This window comes from Taudactylus pleione, unplaced genomic scaffold (assembly GCF_031769625.1).
Source record: "Taudactylus pleione unplaced genomic scaffold, aTauple2 ptg000677l, whole genome shotgun sequence".
Taxonomy (NCBI): domain Eukaryota; kingdom Metazoa; phylum Chordata; class Amphibia; order Anura; family Myobatrachidae; genus Taudactylus; species Taudactylus pleione.
This window is the reverse complement of record NW_028285079.1, coordinates 1,057,065-1,077,849: the sequence shown is the minus strand read 5'-3', so window position 1 is coordinate 1,077,849 and position 20,785 is coordinate 1,057,065. Positions and strand designations below refer to the sequence as shown.

Sequence of the window (20,785 nt, the reverse complement as noted above, 5' to 3'; positions counted from 1 at the left end):
GTCTCAGAGAGGTATTATTCTGTCTCAGAGCGGTATTATTCTGTCTCAGAGCGGTATCAGTCTGTCTCAGAGCGGTGTCAGTCTGTCTCAGAGCGGTATCATTCTGTCTCAGATCGGTGTCATTCCGTCTCAGAGCGGTGTCATTCTGTCTCAGAGCGGTATCAGTCTGTCTCAGAGCGGTGTCATTCCGTCTCAGAGCGGTGTCATTCTGTCTCAGAGCGGTATCAGTCTGTCTCAGAGCGGTATCATTCTCTCAGAGCGGTATCATTCCGTCTCAGAGCTGTGTCAGTCCGTCTCAGAGCGGTGTCAGTCCGTCTCAGAGCGGTGTCAGTCCGTCTCAGAGCGGTGTCAGTCCGTCTCAGAGCGGTGTCATTCCGTCTCAGAGCGGTGTCATTCCGTCTCAGAGCGGTATCATTCTGTCTCAGTCCGTCTCAGAGCGGTATCATTCCGTCTCAGAGCGGTATCAGTCTGTCTCAGAGCGGTATCAGTCTGTCTCAGAGCGGTATCATTCTGTCTCAGAGCGGTATCATTCTGTCTCAGAGCGGTATCATTCTGTCTCAGAGCGGTATCAGTCTGTCTCAGAGCGGTATCAGTCTGTCTCAGAGCGGTATCAGTCTGTCTCAGAGCGGTATCAGTCTGTCTCAGAGCGGTATCATTCTGTCTCAGAGAGGTATTATTCTGTCTCAGAGCGGTATTATTCTGTCTCAGAGCGGTATCAGTCTGTCTCAGAGCGGTGTCAGTCTGTCTCAGAGCGGTATCATTCTGTCTCAGATCGGTGTCATTCCGTCTCAGAGCGGTGTCATTCTGTCTCAGAGCGGTATCAGTCTGTCTCAGAGCGGTGTCATTCCGTCTCAGAGCGGTGTCATTCTGTCTCAGAGCGGTATCAGTCTGTCTCAGAGCGGTATCATTCTCTCAGAGCGGTATCATTCCGTCTCAGAGCTGTGTCAGTCCGTCTCAGAGCGGTGTCAGTCCGTCTCAGAGCGGTGTCAGTCCGTCTCAGAGCGGTGTCAGTCCGTCTCAGAGCGGTGTCATTCCGTCTCAGAGCGGTGTCATTCCGTCTCAGAGCGGTATCATTCTGTCTCAGTCCGTCTCAGAGCGGTATCATTCCGTCTCAGAGCGGTATCAGTCTGTCTCAGAGCGGTATCAGTCTGTCTCAGAGCGGTATCATTCTGTCTCAGAGCGGTATCATTCTGTCTCAGAGCGGTATCATTCTGTCTCAGAGCGGTATCAGTCTGTCTCAGAGCGGTATCAGTCTGTCTCAGAGCGGTATCAGTCTGTCTCAGAGCGGTATCAGTCTGTCTCAGAGCGGTATCATTCTGTCTCAGAGAGGTATTATTCTGTCTCAGAGCGGTATTATTCTGTCTCAGAGCGGTATCAGTCTGTCTCAGAGCGGTGTCAGTCTGTCTCAGAGCGGTATCATTCTGTCTCAGATCGGTGTCATTCCGTCTCAGAGCGGTGTCATTCTGTCTCAGAGCGGTATCAGTCTGTCTCAGAGCGGTGTCATTCCGTTTCAGAGCGGTGTCATTCTGTCTCAGAGCGGTATCAGTCTGTCTCAGAGCGGTGTCAGTCTGTCTCAGAGCGGTGTCAGTCTGTCTCAGAGCGGTGTCAGTCTGTCTCAGAGCGGTGTCAGTCTGTCTCAGAGCGGTATCAGTCTGTCTCAGAGCGGTATCATTCTCTCAGAGCTGTGTCAGTCCGTCTCAGAGCTGTGTCAGTCCGTCTCAGAGCGGTGTCAGTCCGTCTCAGAGCGGTGTCAGTCCGTCTCAGAGCGGTGTCAGTCCGTCTCAGAGCGGTGTCAGTCCGTCTCAGAGCGGTGTCAGTCCGTCTCAGAGCGGTGTCATTCAAGCGGTATCATTCCGTCTCAGAGCGGTGTCATTCCGTCTCAGAGCGGTATCAGTCTGTCTCAGAGCGGTGTCATTCTCTCAGAGCGGTATCATTCCGTCTCAGAGCGGTATCATTCCGTCTCAGAGCGGTATCATTCCGTCTCAGAGCGTTATCATTCCGTCTCAGAGCGGTATCAGTCCGTCTCAGAGCGGTATCATTCCGTCTCAGAGCGGTATCAGTCTGTCTCAGAGCGGTATCAGTCTGTCTCAGAGCGATATCAGTCTGTCTCAGAGCGGTATCATTCTGTCTCAGAGCGGTATCATTCTGTCTCAGAGCGGTATCATTCTGTCTCAGAGCGGTATCAGTCTGTCTCAGAGCGGTATCATTCTGTCTCAGAGCGGTATCATTCTGTCTCAGAGCGGTATCAGTCTGTCTCAGAGCGGTATCAGTCTGTCTCAGAGCGGTATCAGTCTGTCTCAGAGCGGTATCATTCTGTCTCAGAGCGGTGTCATTCTGTCTCAGAGCGGTGTCAGTCTGTCTCAGAGCGGTGTCATTCTGTCTCAGAGCGGTGTCAGTCTGTCTCAGAGCGGTGTCAGTCTGTCTCAGAGCGGTGTCAGTCTGTCTCAGAGCGGTATCAGTCTGTCTCAGAGCGGTATCAGTCTGTCTCAGAGCGGTATCATTCTCTCAGAGCGGTATCATTCCGTCTCAGAGCTGTGTCAGTCCGTCTCAGAGCGGTGTCAGTCCGTCTCAGAGCGGTGTCAGTCCGTCTCAGAGCGGTGTCAGTCCGTCTCAGAGCGGTGTCAGTCCGTCTCAGAGCGGTGTCATTCCGTCTCAGAGCGGTGTCATTCCGTCTCAGAGCGGTGTCATTCCGTCTCAGAGCGGTATCATTCTGTCTCAGAGAGGTATTATTCTGTCTCAGAGTGGTATTATTCTGTCTCAGAGCGGTATCAGTCTGTCTCAGAGCGGTGTCAGTCTGTCTCAGAGCGGTATCATTCTGTCTCAGAGCGGTATTATTCTGTCTCAGATCGGTGTCATTCCGTCTCAGAGCGGTGTCATTCTGTCTCAGAGAGGTATTATTCTGTCTCAGAGCGGTATTATTCTGTCTCAGAGCGGTATCAGTCTGTCTCAGAGCGGTGTCAGTCTGTCTCAGAGCGGTATCATTCTGTCTCAGAGCGGTATTATTCTGTCTCAGATCGGTGTCATTCCGTCTCAGAGCGGTGTCATTCTGTCTCAGAGCGGTATCAGTCCGTCTCAGAGCGGTATCATTCCGTCTCAGAGCGGTATCATTCCGTCTCAGAGCGGTATCATTCCGTCTCAGAGCGGTATCATTCCGTCTCAGAGCGGTATCATTCCGTCTCAGAGCGTTATCATTCCGTCTCAGAGCGGTATCAGTCCGTCTCAGAGCGGTATCATTCCGTCTCAGAGCGGTATCAGTCTGTCTCAGAGCGGTATCAGTCTGTCTCAGAGCGGTATCAGTCTGTCTCAGAGCGGTATCATTCTGTCTCAGAGCGGTATCATTCTGTCTCAGAGCGGTATCAGTCTGTCTCAGAGCGGTATCAGTCTGTCTCAGAGCGGTATCAGTCTGTCTCAGAGCGGTATCATTCTGTCTCAGAGCGGTGTCATTCTGTCTCAGAGCGGTGTCAGTCTGTCTCAGAGCGGTGTCATTCTGTCTCAGAGCGGTGTCAGTCTGTCTCAGAGCGGTGTCAGTCTGTCTCAGAGCGGTGTCAGTCTGTCTCAGAGCGGTATCAGTCTGTCTCAGAGCGGTATCAGTCTGTCTCAGAGCGGTATCATTCTCTCAGAGCGGTATCATTCCGTCTCAGAGCTGTGTCAGTCCGTCTCAGAGCGGTGTCAGTCCGTCTCAGAGCGGTGTCAGTCCGTCTCAGAGCGGTGTCAGTCCGTCTCAGAGCGGTGTCAGTCCGTCTCAGAGCGGTGTCAGTCCGTCTCAGAGCGGTGTCATTCCGTCTCAGAGCGGTGTCATTCCGTCTCAGAGCGGTGTCATTCCGTCTCAGAGCGGTATCATTCCGTCTCAGAGAGGTATCATTCTGTCTCAGAGCGGTATCAGTCTGTCTCAGAGCGGTGTCAGTCTGTCTCAGAGCGGTGTCAGTCTGTCTCAGAGCGGTATCATTCTGTCTCAGAGCGGTATTATTCTGTCTCAGATCGGTGTCATTCCGTCTCAGAGCGGTGTCATTCTGTCTCAGAGAGGTATTATTCTGTCTCAGAGCGGTATTATTCTGTCTCAGAGCGGTATCAGTCTGTCTCAGAGCGGTGTCAGTCTGTCTCAGAGCGGTATCATTCTGTCTCAGAGCGGTATTATTCTGTCTCAGATCGGTGTCATTCCGTCTCAGAGCGGTGTCATTCTGTCTCAGAGCGGTATCAGTCTGTCTCAGAGCGGTGTCATTCCGTCTCAGAGCGGTATCAGTCCGTCTCAGAGCGGTATCATTCCGTCTCAGAGCGGTATCAGTCTGTCTCAGAGCGGTATCAGTCTGTCTCAGAGCGGTATCAGTCTGTCTCAGAGCGGTATCATTCTGTCTCAGAGCGGTATCATTCTGTCTCAGAGCGGTATCAGTCTGTCTCAGAGCGGTATCAGTCTGTCTCAGAGCGGTATCAGTCTGTCTCAGAGCGGTATCATTCTGTCTCAGAGCGGTGTCATTCTGTCTCAGAGCGGTGTCAGTCTGTCTCAGAGCGGTGTCATTCTGTCTCAGAGCGGTGTCAGTCTGTCTCAGAGCGGTGTCAGTCTGTCTCAGAGCGGTGTCAGTCTGTCTCAGAGCGGTGTCAGTCTGTCTCAGAGCGGTATCAGTCTGTCTCAGAGCGGTATCATTCTCTCAGAGCGGTATCATTCCGTCTCAGAGCTGTGTCAGTCCGTCTCAGAGCGGTGTCAGTCCGTCTCAGAGCGGTGTCAGTCCGTCTCAGAGCGGTGTCAGTCCGTCTCAGAGCGGTGTCATTCCGTCTCAGAGCGGTGTCATTCCGTCTCAGAGCGGTATCATTCTGTCTCAGTCCGTCTCAGAGCGGTATCATTCCGTCTCAGAGCGGTATCAGTCTGTCTCAGAGCGGTATCAGTCTGTCTCAGAGCGGTATCATTCTGTCTCAGAGCGGTATCATTCTGTCTCAGAGCGGTATCATTCTGTCTCAGAGCGGTATCAGTCTGTCTCAGAGCGGTATCAGTCTGTCTCAGAGCGGTATCAGTCTGTCTCAGAGCGGTATCAGTCTGTCTCAGAGCGGTATCATTCTGTCTCAGAGAGGTATTATTCTGTCTCAGAGCGGTATTATTCTGTCTCAGAGCGGTATCAGTCTGTCTCAGAGCGGTGTCAGTCTGTCTCAGAGCGGTATCATTCTGTCTCAGATCGGTGTCATTCCGTCTCAGAGCGGTGTCATTCTGTCTCAGAGCGGTATCAGTCTGTCTCAGAGCGGTGTCATTCCGTCTCAGAGCGGTGTCATTCTGTCTCAGAGCGGTATCAGTCTGTCTCAGAGCGGTATCATTCTCTCAGAGCGGTATCATTCCGTCTCAGAGCTGTGTCAGTCCGTCTCAGAGCGGTGTCAGTCCGTCTCAGAGCGGTGTCAGTCCGTCTCAGAGCGGTGTCAGTCCGTCTCAGAGCGGTGTCATTCCGTCTCAGAGCGGTGTCATTCCGTCTCAGAGCGGTATCATTCTGTCTCAGTCCGTCTCAGAGCGGTATCATTCCGTCTCAGAGCGGTATCAGTCTGTCTCAGAGCGGTATCAGTCTGTCTCAGAGCGGTATCATTCTGTCTCAGAGCGGTATCATTCTGTCTCAGAGCGGTATCATTCTGTCTCAGAGCGGTATCAGTCTGTCTCAGAGCGGTATCAGTCTGTCTCAGAGCGGTATCAGTCTGTCTCAGAGCGGTATCAGTCTGTCTCAGAGCGGTATCATTCTGTCTCAGAGAGGTATTATTCTGTCTCAGAGCGGTATTATTCTGTCTCAGAGCGGTATCAGTCTGTCTCAGAGCGGTGTCAGTCTGTCTCAGAGCGGTATCATTCTGTCTCAGATCGGTGTCATTCCGTCTCAGAGCGGTGTCATTCTGTCTCAGAGCGGTATCAGTCTGTCTCAGAGCGGTGTCATTCCGTCTCAGAGCGGTGTCATTCTGTCTCAGAGCGGTATCAGTCTGTCTCAGAGCGGTATCATTCTCTCAGAGCGGTATCATTCCGTCTCAGAGCTGTGTCAGTCCGTCTCAGAGCGGTGTCAGTCCGTCTCAGAGCGGTGTCAGTCCGTCTCAGAGCGGTGTCAGTCCGTCTCAGAGCGGTGTCATTCCGTCTCAGAGCGGTGTCATTCCGTCTCAGAGCGGTATCATTCTGTCTCAGTCCGTCTCAGAGCGGTATCATTCCGTCTCAGAGCGGTATCAGTCTGTCTCAGAGCGGTATCAGTCTGTCTCAGAGCGGTATCATTCTGTCTCAGAGCGGTATCATTCTGTCTCAGAGCGGTATCATTCTGTCTCAGAGCGGTATCAGTCTGTCTCAGAGCGGTATCAGTCTGTCTCAGAGCGGTATCAGTCTGTCTCAGAGCGGTATCAGTCTGTCTCAGAGCGGTATCATTCTGTCTCAGAGAGGTATTATTCTGTCTCAGAGCGGTATTATTCTGTCTCAGAGCGGTATCAGTCTGTCTCAGAGCGGTGTCAGTCTGTCTCAGAGCGGTATCATTCTGTCTCAGATCGGTGTCATTCCGTCTCAGAGCGGTGTCATTCTGTCTCAGAGCGGTATCAGTCTGTCTCAGAGCGGTGTCATTCCGTTTCAGAGCGGTGTCATTCTGTCTCAGAGCGGTATCAGTCTGTCTCAGAGCGGTGTCAGTCTGTCTCAGAGCGGTGTCATTCCGTCTGTGTGTCATGTTACTGACAGGGGGCTGAGAAAAAGCCGCAATCATTGCAAAGGGTGTGAACAGCAAATACATCTACATTAATAAATATACTGCATATTCCGTAAGGTACTTTATCAACTTGTTTTCTGCTGCTGGAGTTTAATAAATGTCCCCATTATTGTTATATAAAATTTTCACTAAGTAAATGTTACCCTGATAGCAGCGCGCTGTTATTGTGAAATGATGAAATGCCCATTGATCCTGGTTATTATCTGCTGCTCTCTCTCTGTATGAGGGATGACATATTTTAGCTTCTAGATTTCTGCGGCCTCTATTTATCTGCAGCTAAAATCTCTCGTCCTCCTGAGTCCTTTCCCGGTTCCCCATCTCAACTCAGTACAATATGCCAAATCTATATATTTATTCCAGCGAAAGTGTTAAAAAAAGAAAAAACAATACAATAGAAGATCAATTAATAAATGAAACAACAATTCAAACTGTTCAAAGCCCAGTGTACTTTCCATTGCAGCAACATACAAAAAGCCACGCTTTGGCCACTCAGAAAGGTGCGCAGTCCACGTTAAGCCCCACATTATGATTTCTTGCAGTTTAACGATGAGTGGATCAGAAATCTTCTTACCCTGCAGCTTTGGATGTTTTTCCACTGAAAGGAGCATGAAAACTACAGCGACAGAAAAGGATACATGCGCACGCCTCCGGTCCGTGTGCCGATCGCCAGAATCTTCTGGACCGGGTCAAAGGCTAAAGCAGTGGGCTGGTAGGGAAATCCATGCCGTACGGTCTGCGGGAACAAACAGGGCACTGTCATTATTTCTGTTAATCCAATATACAATAATAAAGCCCATTAAGGTAATCCCTGTGCCCAAACGTTCTCCTTATTAGAGACATACAGATAAGTATGTAGCCAATGATCTCTCACCAGGATTACCTGGGACTATTCTATGAAGAACGATCTGATAGACTTGATATACAGAAAAGACAGCACGGCCTCACAATTGCGCAATCTGCCCACACACAAACGTATTTAACTTTTCAAGTACCGCGCCGCCATAATGTTCGGCCATCGACCACCATATTTCTGAAAGAAGGTTTTCGATAACCCTTTGAAATTCTTTTTTTCTTTTTATTTTCATTTCTGAACTGGGCTCAAGCGCTTGGCGAATAAAATGGTGGAAAGTGGACTTTCAGTTCTGATGTCTCTGAGCGATCCACGTAGTGATAATTGTAATGCCCTAAATGTGCGCCTGTAGAGGTGCTGGATAGGGATTCTTCCAGTAATTAGGATTATAACAAGTAAAATATAGTACAAATGACTGTGATCTTTATCCGCCCTACCGCTGACACTCACCCCCTCGCCAATGTGTTTAGCAATACTGCTCACAGTGAAAGTAGGAGGAAGTGAGCGGAGTAATGTCTGTGGGCCTGATTCAGAGCCGCACGTAAAAAGCGAGTGCTCGCTATCAATCAGGGCGGCCGCTTTTTTTATTAAAACCGGCCTCCTGACCGCTCGCATAGCTGTGGGTGACCACCCACAGCTAGTGCCAGCGGCCAGGTGATGGTCACGATTGTCGCAACCATCAGGCTTGCGATGAGACCCTTGTGGTAGGGTCTCATTCCCGCAAGCCCCAGTGAGCTTCCGGCTCTAATAGAGCCGGAAGCTCACCACTGACATCACTCGTGACGTCAGTGGGGCCACCCCCAAGCGGCAGGCATTCCTTCGGGAACGCCTCCGTTTGGCCAGCCACCCCCCCCCCCCGACCCACCTACCAAATGGGGCGAGCTGTCGATCAACATCGACAGCCACCCCTTTTGGATACGAGAGCCAGAGCAAGTGATTTCTCGCTCGCGAACGAGCGCTTGCGAGCGGGTCTGAATCAGGCCCTGTGTGTATAATATAACCACATGACAACACTATTTATTTTTACTTTCTGATCTGTGGAACTTTTTGGATAATGCGCTGCACAATGTACAACAAAAAATATCACTGCTTTTCTACATATTCCAACAATTCAGATCTAAGATTTAGGGGTGGTCCGGCGGTAACAATCATGTGTCACTGCAATTCGCAGCAATACATAATGATGTACCACCGCAATGTACCAGGCTGGAGCTCATCAGGGAAAATGCAGAAAGCCCCCCTTCTCTGCTATTGTTGCACGGAGACAGAAGACAGGGGCATGCGCTAGGAACGTCTGCTATTGTAGCCCGGAGACAGGAGACAGGGGCATACGCTAGGAACGTCTGCTATTGTTCCCCAGAGACAGAAGACAGGGGCATGCGCTAGGAACGTCTGCTCTTGTTGCCCAGAGACAGAAGACAGGGGCATGTGCTAGGAACATCTGCTCTTGTTGCCCAGAGACAGGAGACAGGAGACAGGGGCATGCGCTAGGAACGTCTGCTCTTGTTGCACGGAGACAGAAGACAGGGGCATGCGCTAGGAACGTCTGCTCTTGCACATAGGAGCTGATTCAGATCCGCTCGCTAGGATGCGTTCGCTCGTAGCTGGCCGATTGTGGCTTTCTGCGCATGCGTGCACATCGCAATGTGCGTGCGCACAACAGTGCGAGAGATCGGGAAGCGCTCGCTGCGCATAGACAGCCCAGCAGAGTGAGTGACAGGAGAGGCCGTTTGTGGGTGGTGACAGGGGCAGGCCACTAGAAACGGGGGAGGGGAGGTGCGAAATCAGGCGTGCCCGAGCGTCTTACCACCGTTTAAGAGGCGTGCATAATTAACAGGCAGCGTCATTGTACACGTCACCTGATTGTATATCACACTGAAGTGATCGCAGTGCTTGCGGCAGGGTATAGTGAACCTCAAGCGCTGCGTTCGCTTCCGATGGTCCTCGATGTACTGATGGCTGCATACACTTCCTGGAGATGACGTGCGCAAGTGGGCGTCCTAAGACAGGTTGGTGGGCGTCTGCATACACAAAGTGATCTCACTCCAAGACATAGTGGGCGTGCTTATGCCTTGCTGTGCGATCGCCTGCCTTGCTGGGTGTGTGCCGGATTTTCATGCGCTGGGTGCGAGCGGACGCATCTAGCGAGCGGGTCTGAATGAGCTCCATAGTTATTTGGTCCAGAGTGGTTCCAGCTAAGTCTCTCCAGTGTTGCTGGCCCCCAATTGCCGGGTATAGGTAATGCCAGCCTGAGATAGAAATCTATGGGGATAAACAATGCAGAACGGCGTAGCACCAGAGAAATCTGGGATAGTAAGCAGCAGCCATAGAGGTTTTCCACTTCATTTTCGCCAGAGATTCGTCTCACCTGAGCCGCTTTATAAACAGAGCCCCTAAAAGCTGAATTTGATGGGAAAGTGCAGAATCTGGCCTAAGTTTACAGTACTGTGAGCTGGCGCGCTGACGCTCTGGAATGCCAGGATCTCATGACCTGAAAATGGCAGGGTTCTAAAGTGACCAGGCGCTCCTAAGAGTCTGACATTAAACGGAGAGGGGGCACCGTGAGGGTTCTCTTGTGCCTGTGACAGAAGAGATGCCCCGATGTAACAGGGGGGCAGCCTCTGACATTCATTTTAATGTCACAATTCAGTTATCTGGTCAGAAAAACATCCTACGCATCCTGTTTGACAATGCCATGTACTTTAACATTTAAGAACAAAAGCTATTATTAGGTGGGTACAAGTGATGGTATGACGGGCTGCCAGGCACTTCTTATTCATTATAGACGGCTCCGGCTGCATGGACGAGCTGTTTAGTGTTAGGGCTATATTTATTAAAGTGAGAGTTATTAGAATTGGAGGTGTTGCCCATAGCAACCAATTAGATTCTAGCTATTATCTTCAAGAAGGTGAAAGTTGCATGTTAAGTAGAATCTGATTGGTTGCTATGGACAACGGCCCTCATTCAGAGCCGCTCGCTATTTGCGTTCGTTCGTTCAAAAACAAGGGGTGGCTATTCAAATGATCCGTTCGCACATTGCAGTCTGTTCACGCCTCTAAGTCTGAACGAGCGAGCAAAACACACGCTCGTTTATTTGATAAAAACGCCCCCTGGCCGCTCGCACCATACGTCATGTCCGCTATTTATTAGATTAATCGAGTACATCGTACAGCGTATGAACTGCTCGCTATTCTTGTGGTTGGTTTTTTCAACCGCTATTTTGCGAGCAGTTCTGAGTTAAAAATAACCAAGTGACGTGGTCAATGACGCTGCTGTATTAATTATGCACACCCATAAAACGCCCGTTTTGACCTTTAAGCACGCCTGCGTTCTGATCTCCACTCCCCGTTTTCAAGCTCCTTCCCCTGTTACCACCCACATACGCCTCCTCCTGTCACTCAAAATAGCAGGCACTCGCTATATAGCTTACAAACGATTTTCGGCCGCACTGACTGGTTCACGCATGCGTACTAAAAACCGTACGCATGCGCAGATGTGCAAACATCGCTCGGAACGAGCGTACTGCCGCTAGCGAGCGGCTCTGAATGAGGGCCAACATCTCCACTTCTGAAAACTCTCACTGTAGTAACTATACCCCTAGGTGTAATCAGTGGCTCCCGTCCAGTGTCAGGAAGCATCTGAGAGGAGCCGCAGAACCTGGATGTCTGACCAGAATTTATCTGCCATACAAAGAAGCCCTGATATTAAATTACGCGATGGGGATTATAGGTCAGCTATGATTCATAAACATCAATGAGTATCAGCTAAAACTTGCTATGATCATATTTCTAATTGATCATGTATTTTGTCCATAGCAATCTATATAATAATTGTACAAAGCCTGTCCTGAGCAGTGGGCCTGATTCAGAGCCGGACCCTCTGACCAGAGCGCTCGCTCTGAATAAGGGCCCTCCTACATGAAAATGGAGCAGGCTCTTGGACGCTCGCATAGCTGTGGGTGACCACTCACAGCTATAGCGAGCGTCCATGATGATGGTCGCGATGGTCAAGACCATCGCGACCATCAAGCTTGCGACGGAGACCCTGCGGTAGGGTCTCGCTGCCGCAAGCCCAGGAGTGATTTTGGCTCTATCAGAGCCAAAATCACTCCCACTGACATCACTACTGATGTCAGTGGGGCCGGCTTCAGACGGTAGGCGTTCCCATGGGAACGCCTCCGTCTGGCAGCAACGCCCCCGGCACGCCCACCAAAAGGGGCATGCTGTCAATCAACATCGACAGCACGCCCCCTTTGGTGCGAGACCCAGAGCGATGGCTACCCCGTCGCTAGCCAGGTCTCACGCTTGCGCACGACGGAGCTCCCTCCGTCGTGCGCATGTGCAGTAGGGCACCATCGACCCGCTTGCGAGCGTCCTGCGCTCGCAAGCGGGTCTGAATCAGGCCCTGTGTGCGCTAATGCCGAACTCAGGACACACTTGTGCCCAGCTTCCAAATTAGAGGAAGAGCACAAAAACTGGACTTGACAAAATCAGACATTGTAAATAAGAATCATTGGTGTAATTGGCTGGTCTGAGAAAGCAACTGCTCATGGGAAAACCCAAACTGACCAGGTCCAGGAACTGCAGGTGGTGCTGTTATATAATGCGTTACTGTATAGTCCCTCTCTATGCTGTGATAATCGTCTCTCTCAGGGATGGCTCCAGGTTTTGGCGCGGCCAAAAATGAGGGCGCGGCCTAATTACCATAGACCACGCCCCCTATGTGATGTTATTTGGTGGCGTAACTGCAAGGCACGCCTCCAAATAACATCAGGCTGGGGAGAGCCTCACTAGCTGGGCTTCCCCCAGCCCTCTCCCCTCACTGAATGGATACAGCGCGTATGTGTGCAACATCCATTCAGACTGCAAGGTCCGGCACCGCCGCGCAGCTGCGGCGGTGGGGGTCCCCAACCTTCCGATTTCACCACCCGCGGGCCACTTCAGCCCACGGGTGGAACAGCGGGATAGTATTGTCCCGCTGAAATCGGGATGTTGGCGAGGGGTGCGCCCTCTATGGGTGGCACCCCTGTTCGACTGCACTGGTTGAACACCCCTAGAGCCGGTCCTGGTCTCTATAGCAGAATGTTCTCCATAAGAGTGGGTATCAGAAGCCCAGCATGGAATGGTTGCCGGGCTTCCAAGATCAAATCCAGTGATGTAATGGCAACTCGCCATCTCATTGTAACCATCTAATAACATAACGATTGCAATGGTTATACTGTGCGCGTGCACAGAGGCAGTCATAGTTTTACACATGCACACTTAAGGCTGAAAAGGGTACTGAGCCTCTGGGAACGGGGAAGGAGCCTTGCGGCACCCCTGTTCACGTCACTCTGGGGGCATGCCCAGCACTCACTGAGATGCTGCGCTGCCCCCAGGCTCCCCCTAACACTGTGACTAGATGTTGTGAGTATACGGACAGAATCTATTCTCCCACTGCTTACCCGCTGCTCTGCTATGCAGAGCAGTGGTTTGTGTTCCCCCGCAGCCAGCCATTGGACGGGCATCGGAAAGCTGCATACGATAGCTGGCAACCACCGAATTCCCGCTATTCGATGGTGAAAGTACATCCAGCAAAGGGTGGCCACTGACCAGAGCGGGACTGGCTATGATTGCTCCTTACCACACAACCTGTCAGAAACAATCAGGCGGCGAGATCTGTAAGAACTACTTCAGACAGACGATGCACACTGTGGGCCTGATTCAGAGCATGCGTATGGGTCGTAATGCGCATGCGCCAACCAGTCAGTGCGGTCGGAAATCGTGTGTTCGCAAAATAGCAAGTGCCTGCTAATTTGAGTGACAGGATGAGGCGTTTGTGGGTGGTAACAGGGGAAGGTGCTTGAAAACGGGGAGTGGTGATCCGAACGCAGGCGTGCCAAAAGGTCAAAACGGGCGTTTTAAGGGTGTGCATAATTAGCAAAGCAGCGTCATCGGCCACGTCACTTGGTTGTTTCTTAGCCTGAACTGTTCGCATGATTGCGGTAGGAAAATCCAACCACAAGCACTGCGAGCAGTTCAGACGCCTTTCGATGTACTCGATTAATCTAATAAATAGCGGAGATGACGTAGGATGCGAGCGGCCAGGGGGCGTCTTTACAAAATAGCGAAGGCATGTTTTGTTCGCTCGCTCAGACATAGAGGCGTCAACAGACCGCAAAGAGCGAGCGCTCAATTTAAATAGCCGGCCCCTTTTTCTGAACGAGCGAGCGCAAATAGCGTCCGGCTCTGAATCAGGCCCTGTGTTCTATCAGGAATGGCTTCCAACTAAGTAGACATTACTATACTACTGTATAATATTATATATGAGAATTCTGAGGCCGGAAACTTAACAGACAGTCACCAGCTCCGCAGTCTGATATGGTAAGATTAATGCACATACAGGGGACTGTACAGAGTTGCCCGGAAGTCATCCGCAATTACACTCGCATTCCGTACACGAAACTAAATGCGGATATTCGCCGCTATGCATAGTTGCAGGCATCTAGTAATATGATACATGGCAAGAGAGAGACAGGCAGTGCTGTGAGGACGTTGGCACAAGGATGCCACCTTCCCATCTTAACTCTTCTGGCATCACCTTCAATGTTTCACCCTGGATAGAGTCCTCTGGAGGGTATAAAAGTGATATGTGAGGGCTGCACTCTGTAAGGTCATAGGGCCTGATTCAGAGCCGGACGCTCTGACCAGAGCGCTCGCTCTGAATCAGGGCCCTCCTCCATGAAAATGGAGCGTCCTCCTGGACGCTCGTATAGCTGTGGGTGACCACCCACAGCTATAGCGTGCGTCCATGATGATGGTCGCGATGATCAAAGACCATCGGGCTTGCGACGAGACCCTGCGGTAGATAGAGCCCAGGAGTGACTTTGGCTCTATCAGAGCCAAAATCACCCCTACTGACATCATTACTGATGTCAGTGGGGCCGGACTCAGACGGTAGGCGTTCCCAGCTGGTCTGAATGACCCCCATAGTCCGGTTATATGGAGCAGATTAAAGTAAAGTGTTTTTTTATTTGTCTTTCGTCCTCTTTCACTGTAAAGCGAGTTTCATTATGAAATTGACCTTTTTAATGTTTCATGCTTTTAAATACAGTGTAGTGTGCTATAATCAATGGTACATAAACAAAAAACCATAGCTCTGCAGACCATGCAAGTCACTCTCTCTAATTGGATTACACCATAATAAAGTATAAACACTGCTGTCTTATACCATCGACCACGTATACAAAAACCCATGGCCAACCTATGCAAATGCAGCTCCTGTTATATCCATAGCTTCCACCCTACGGTTCTCGCCATTCGCCCCTTCTTCAGTTTCTCTCTCGTTTGTCTCCCTTATAGTTCTCTTCTCTCTACAACTCTTCCCAGCTGCTGCTCCTCCTCTCTCTTATCTAGGGAGCGAAAATCTCCTTACAATGGCACCTGACAAGGGCTGGGATATATTAGGCACCAAGTGATCACTCAGGGCCTGATTCAAACCCACTCGCGAGCGCTATGCGCTCGCAAGCGGGTCGATAGTGGCCCAGTGCGCATGCGCACGACAGAGGCGGCTCCGTCGTGTGCATGCGCGAGACCCGGATAGCGACGGGCAAACCGTCGATCCGGGTCTTGTACCAAAGGGGGCGTGCTGTCGATGTTGAGTGACAGCACGCCCCCTTTGGTGGGCGGGCTGGGGGGGGTGGCTGCCCAGACGGAGGCGTTCCCATGGGAACGCCTACCGTCTGGGGCCGGCCCCACTGACATCACAAGTGATGTCAGTGGGAGTGCTTTCGGCTCAGTTTGAGACGAAAGCACTCTTGGGCTTGTGGCAACGAGACCCTACCACAAGGGTCTCGTCGCAAGCCCGATGGTCGCGACCATAATCATGGCCACTTGCTATAGCTGTGGGTGGTCACCCACAGCTATGCGAGCGGCCAGGAGGCCGTTCTGCAAAACCAGAGGGCCGGCCCTGATTCAGAGTGAGCGCTCTGTCAGAGCGTCCGGCTCTGAATCAGGCCCTCAGTTCTTGAAGTTGATGTGCTGGAAGCAGGTAATATGGGCAGTGTAAGGATCTGAGCGACTTTTAGAAGGACCAGATTGTGTTGGCTAGACGACTGGGTCACAGCATCTCCACAACGGCTGGTCTTGTGGGCAGTTCCTGGTACGCCGTGGTTAGCTCCTACCAAAAGTGGTCCAAGGAAGGAACCAGCGACAGTGTCATGGGGCTCATTGATGTGCGTGGGGGGGTGAAGGCTAGCCCATTTGGAGGTATCCCACAGAAGAGCTACTACTGAAAAAGTTAACGCTGGCTATGATAGAAAGTTGTCAGAACAGACAGCGAATCGCAGCTTGCTGCGTGTGGGGCTGTGCAGCGCAGACCAGTCCGACTGTCCATACTGGTCCCTGTCCACCTCCGAAAGCGCCTACAATGACCACATGAGCGTCATAACTGGACCATGGACCATAGAAGAAGGTGGCCTGGTTTTAAATCATGTGGACAACCCTATGCACGTGTGTCATTTACCTGGGGAAGAGATGGCACCAGGATGCACGATGGGAAAAAGGCAGCCGGCAGAGCCAGCGTGATGCTCTGCACAATGTTCTGCTGGGAAACCTTGGGACCTGGCATTCATGTGAATGTTACTTTGACATGTACCATCTACCTAAACATTGCTGCAGACCAAGTACACCCCTTCATGGCATCAGTATCCCCTGATGGCGGTGGCCTCTTTCAGCAGGATAATGCACCCTGTCACAATGCAGACATTGTTTAGGAATGGTCTGAGGAACATGATAAAGAGATCAATGTGCTGATTGGCCTCCAAATTCCTCAGATCTCAATCCGATCGAGTAACTGTGGGATGTGCTGGAGAAACAAGTCCGAGCCATGGAGTCCCCACCTCGCAACTTACAGGACTTAAAGGTGGTGCCAGATAGCATAGGACACCTTCAGAGGTCTTTGGAACCTATGCCTCAACGAATCGTAGCAGTTTTGGCAGCAGCTACAGTAGATAGATATGAGATAGATAGATAGATAGATAGATAGATAGATAGATAGATAGATAGATAGATAAAAACACTGGAGGAGTGATCGATGATAGATATGTATGTCCCAGGTTTCTAGTTTCTGTCTGGCCAGCTGATTAGCAGCCTTGATGCCAGACCACCTGTAAGAGGCTGATAATGGTGTGTCAGTGTCTCTAGTCAGTCTCTCACTACTTGGGGAGCAGGCAAACAGACATGTTGAGAGACACTGCCATGGCTTTATGTAAGAGCTGTATTTAAATGCTGTTTTGTGTGAGTTGGATATTAAGTCCTCCCACCCTTAGAGAGAGAGAGAGACTTCTGTTTAGTTAGAGCCAGACAGGCTAGGATTTATTTTAATGATTTTGTTTATTTTGCTACATAAATAAAACTAACTGAGAAAACTTGTACCAAGGTCCTGGACTGGTGAGAACCTGACTGGCTGCTGCATGCAGAGTGCGGGCGATTACACTAGGAAACCACACTCCTTAACCTGATCTTACAACGCATGATGGAGAATGCGAGCTTTGCGCTTAAATTGCAGCCATGAAAAATAAATGTGAAAATTTATAGTGACAAACACCCATTTTGCTTTTGATGTCAACCATTGGGCACACTTTCCTTTCTGCCCGCAGAATCACAAAAGGCATATTTTGATTGAGCCTTACTGATGCTAAGGACTATGACAAACTAAAAACTGAGGGCCTGATTCAGAGCCGGACGCAATTAGCGCTCGCTCGTCCAGAAAATAGGGGTGGCTATTCAAATGAACCGTTCGCTCTTTGCGCTCTGTTCACGCCTCTAGGTCTGAACGAGCGTACAAAACTTGCGGTCGTTTTTTGGGAAACTACGCCCCCTGGCCACTCGCATCCTACGTCATGTCCGCTGTTTATTAGATTAATCGAGTACATCGAACAGGGTATGACCTGCTCGCTGTTCTTGTGGTTGGTTTTTTCAACCGCTATTTTGCGATCAGTTCTGGCTTAAAAAAAACCAAGTGACGTGGTCAATGACGCTGCTGTTTTAAATATGCACACCCATAAAACGCCCGTTTTGACCTTTAAGCACGCCTGCGATCGGATCTCCACTCCCCGTTTTCAAGCACCTTCCCCTGTTACCACCCACATACGCCTCATTCTGTCACTCGAATTAGCAGGCATTCGCTATTTGGCGAGCACATGAATTACGGCCGCACTGACTGGTTCGCGCATGCGTATAACGATCCGTACGCATGCGCAGTTGGGCAAACATCGCTCGGAGCGAACGAGCTGCCGCTTACGAGTGGCTCTGAATCAGGCCCTGAAACTTTAACTTGTTTGGTTGTCACCCTATCTATTCAAACTAGAGTTAATCGCTCGGGATACCAAGCGGGTAAGCCTCTCCCCTCTCAAATGCATGGCCTCCTCCATCTCATCAAGTGGCTATAGCCAAAGACTCTAAATGGGCCTGCAGATTGTTGCAAGGGTTGTTATGGACCTACGGTCCCTGACTGCAGTTCTGCGCAAGTGGGTGAGCAACAGGGACCCTAAGACAGCAGACCACCTTGTGGTTATGGTGGAGAGGTATGTGGCGGGTGAGGAACTATTGAGTGTACCCCATCGGCCCTTAGTCCTGCAACGGTGCTCTCCAGTGACTTGTTCCAGGGGAAAAGAGTGCTGAGCAGTGGAATGAACTTAAAAAGCTACAGACGGTAGGCTTGGAAACTGCGTATTGGTTACCTGTGCCATCACGGTTCCTGGCTCATATGAGACCTGATATAAACATGATCGGATGTTTTAGATGTGGAGGCTTGGGCCACGTTGCTTCCAAATTGTCCACTTACCTCTGTACCTATGCAATGTGATACTGCTAATGTAAATCTCAGGGTATATTTCTGTGGTCAGCTAGCCTGCACCGCAGGCCGACAGGCTCAGCTAGATAAATAAATATGTATAATTACTTTAGAAGGCAAATGGATAGAGGCTCTGTTAGATTCCCATAGCCTGGTTACTCTTGTAAGAGCTGAGTTGGTGACCCCCCTAAAACTGTTGGTGTAACCTGTATACAGAGAGATACTCGGTATTATGTTACTGCTGACGAGAACATAGAAACACAGTGTTGTCCCACTGTAGTCACTGTGGGATTAGTCCCTTCTTTGACGTACGATGATATATTGGTGAGAGATTTTTTCCACTTCTGGAAGCTGAAGGAAACCCAATTTATTCTAGAAGTAAATAACGGGTGTGGTATAAGAAATAGACAGTAAAAAGGTCGACAGTGTCTAGACATCAGATGTTAGAAAGTCAATAGGTCGACAGGGACAAAAGGTCTACATACTAAAGATCGACATGTAAGAAGGTCGACAGGTACAAATGGTCAACAGTGTCAAAAGTCGACACAAAACCTGTCGCCACATTTTTATTTATTGTTTTCTAACCCTAACCCTCCCTCCTGATGCCTAACCCTAAACATCAGGATAGATGCCTGACCCTAACCGTTCCTTCTAGTGCCTAACCCTCCAGTAAGTGCCTAACCCTAACCATCGGGGTAAGTGCCTAACCATAACCCTCCCTCCTGATGCCTAACCCTAAACGTCAGGATGCCTGACCCTAACCGTTCCTTCTAGTGCCTAACCCTCCGGTAAGTGCCTAACCCTAAATGTCAGGATAGGTGCCTGACCGTAACCGTTCCTTCTAGTATCTAACCCTCCGGTAAGTCCCTAACCTTAAACGTCAGGATAGGTGCCTGACCCTAACCGTTCCTTCTAGTGCCTAACCCTCCGGTAAGTGTCTAACCCTAACCATTGGGGTAAGTGCCTAACCATAACCCTCCCTCATGATGCCTAACCGTAACCGTCAGGATAGGTGCCTGACCCTAACCCTCCGGTAAGTGTCTAACCCTAACCATTGGGGTAAGTGCCTAACCATAACCCTCCCTCATGATGCCTAACCCTAACCGTCAGGATAGTGCCTGACCCTAACCGTTCCTTCTAGTGCCTAACCCTCCGATAAGTGCCTAACCCTAACCATCGGGGCAAGTGCCTAACCATAACCCTCCCTCCTGATGCCTAACCCTAAACGTCAGGATAGTTGCTTGACCCTAACCGTTGCTTCTAGTGCCTAACCCTCCAGTAAGTGCCTAACCCTAAACGTCAGGATAGGTGCCTGACTCTATCCGTTCCTTCTAGTGCCTAACCCTCCGGTAAGTGCCTAACCCTAAACGTCAGGATAGATGCCTGACCCTAACCGTTCCTTCTAGTGCCTAACCGTCCGGTAAGTGTCTAACCCTAACCATTGGGGTAAGTGCCTAACCATAACCCTCCCTCATGATGCCTAACCCTAACCGTCAGGATAGGTGCCTGACCCTAACTGTTCCTTCTAGTGCCTAACCCTCCGGTAAGTGCCTAACCCTAACCATCGGGAGAAGTGCCTAACCCTAACCGTCAGGTTAGGTGCCTCACCCTAACCGTTCCTTCTAGTGCCTAACCCTCCGGTAAGTGCCTAACCCTAACCATCGGGGGAAGTGCCTAACCCTAATCCTCCATCCTGATGTCTAACCCTAACCGTCAGGATAGGTGCCTGACCCTAACCGTTCCTTCTAGTGCCTAACCCTCAGGTAAGTGCCTAACCCTAACCATCGGGGGAAGTGCCTAACCGTAACCCTCCCTCCTGATGTCTAACCCTGACCGTCAGGATAGGTGCCTGACCCTAACCGTTCCTTCTAGTGCCTAACCCTCCGGTAAGTGTCTAACCCTAACCATTGGGGTAAGTGCCTAACCATAACCCTCCCTCATGATGCCTAACCCTAACCGTCAGGATAGGTGCCTGACCCTAACCCTCCGGTAAGTGTCTAACCCTAACCATTGGGGTAAGTGCCTAACCATAACCCTCCCTCATGATGCCTAACCCTAACCGTCAGGATAGTGCCTGACCCTAACCGTTCCTTCTAGTGCCTAACCCTCCGATAAGTGCCTAACCCTAACCATCGGGGCAAGTGCCTAACCATAACCCTCCCTCCTGATGCCTAACCCTAAACGTCAGGATAGTTGCTTGACCCTAACCGTTGCTTCTAGTGCCTAACCCTCCAGTAAGTGCCTAACCCTAAACGTCAGGATAGGTGCCTGACTCTATCCGTTCCTTCTAGTGCCTAACCCTCCGGTAAGTGCCTAACCCTAAACGTCAGGATAGATGCCTGACCCTAACCGTTCCTTCTAGTGCCTAACCGTCCGGTAAGTGTCTAACCCTAACCATTGGGGTAAGTGC

General features: G+C 50.6%; 1 protein-coding gene across 9 annotated transcripts in view; it reads right to left on the bottom strand.

Annotated features, from left to right (window-relative positions):
- STXBP5L (syntaxin binding protein 5L) overlaps positions 1-20,785 on the bottom strand; it is a 581,790-nt gene that overhangs the window by 500,378 nt on the left and 60,627 nt on the right. For all 9 annotated transcript variants that reach the window (XM_088455906.1, XM_088455901.1, XM_088455909.1 and 6 more), the window contains one exon: positions 7,328-7,425. In XM_088455906.1, coding sequence (XP_088312032.1) covers positions 7,328-7,425 — 98 coding nt within the window. The remainder of the gene's footprint in view (positions 1-7,327; positions 7,426-20,785) is intronic.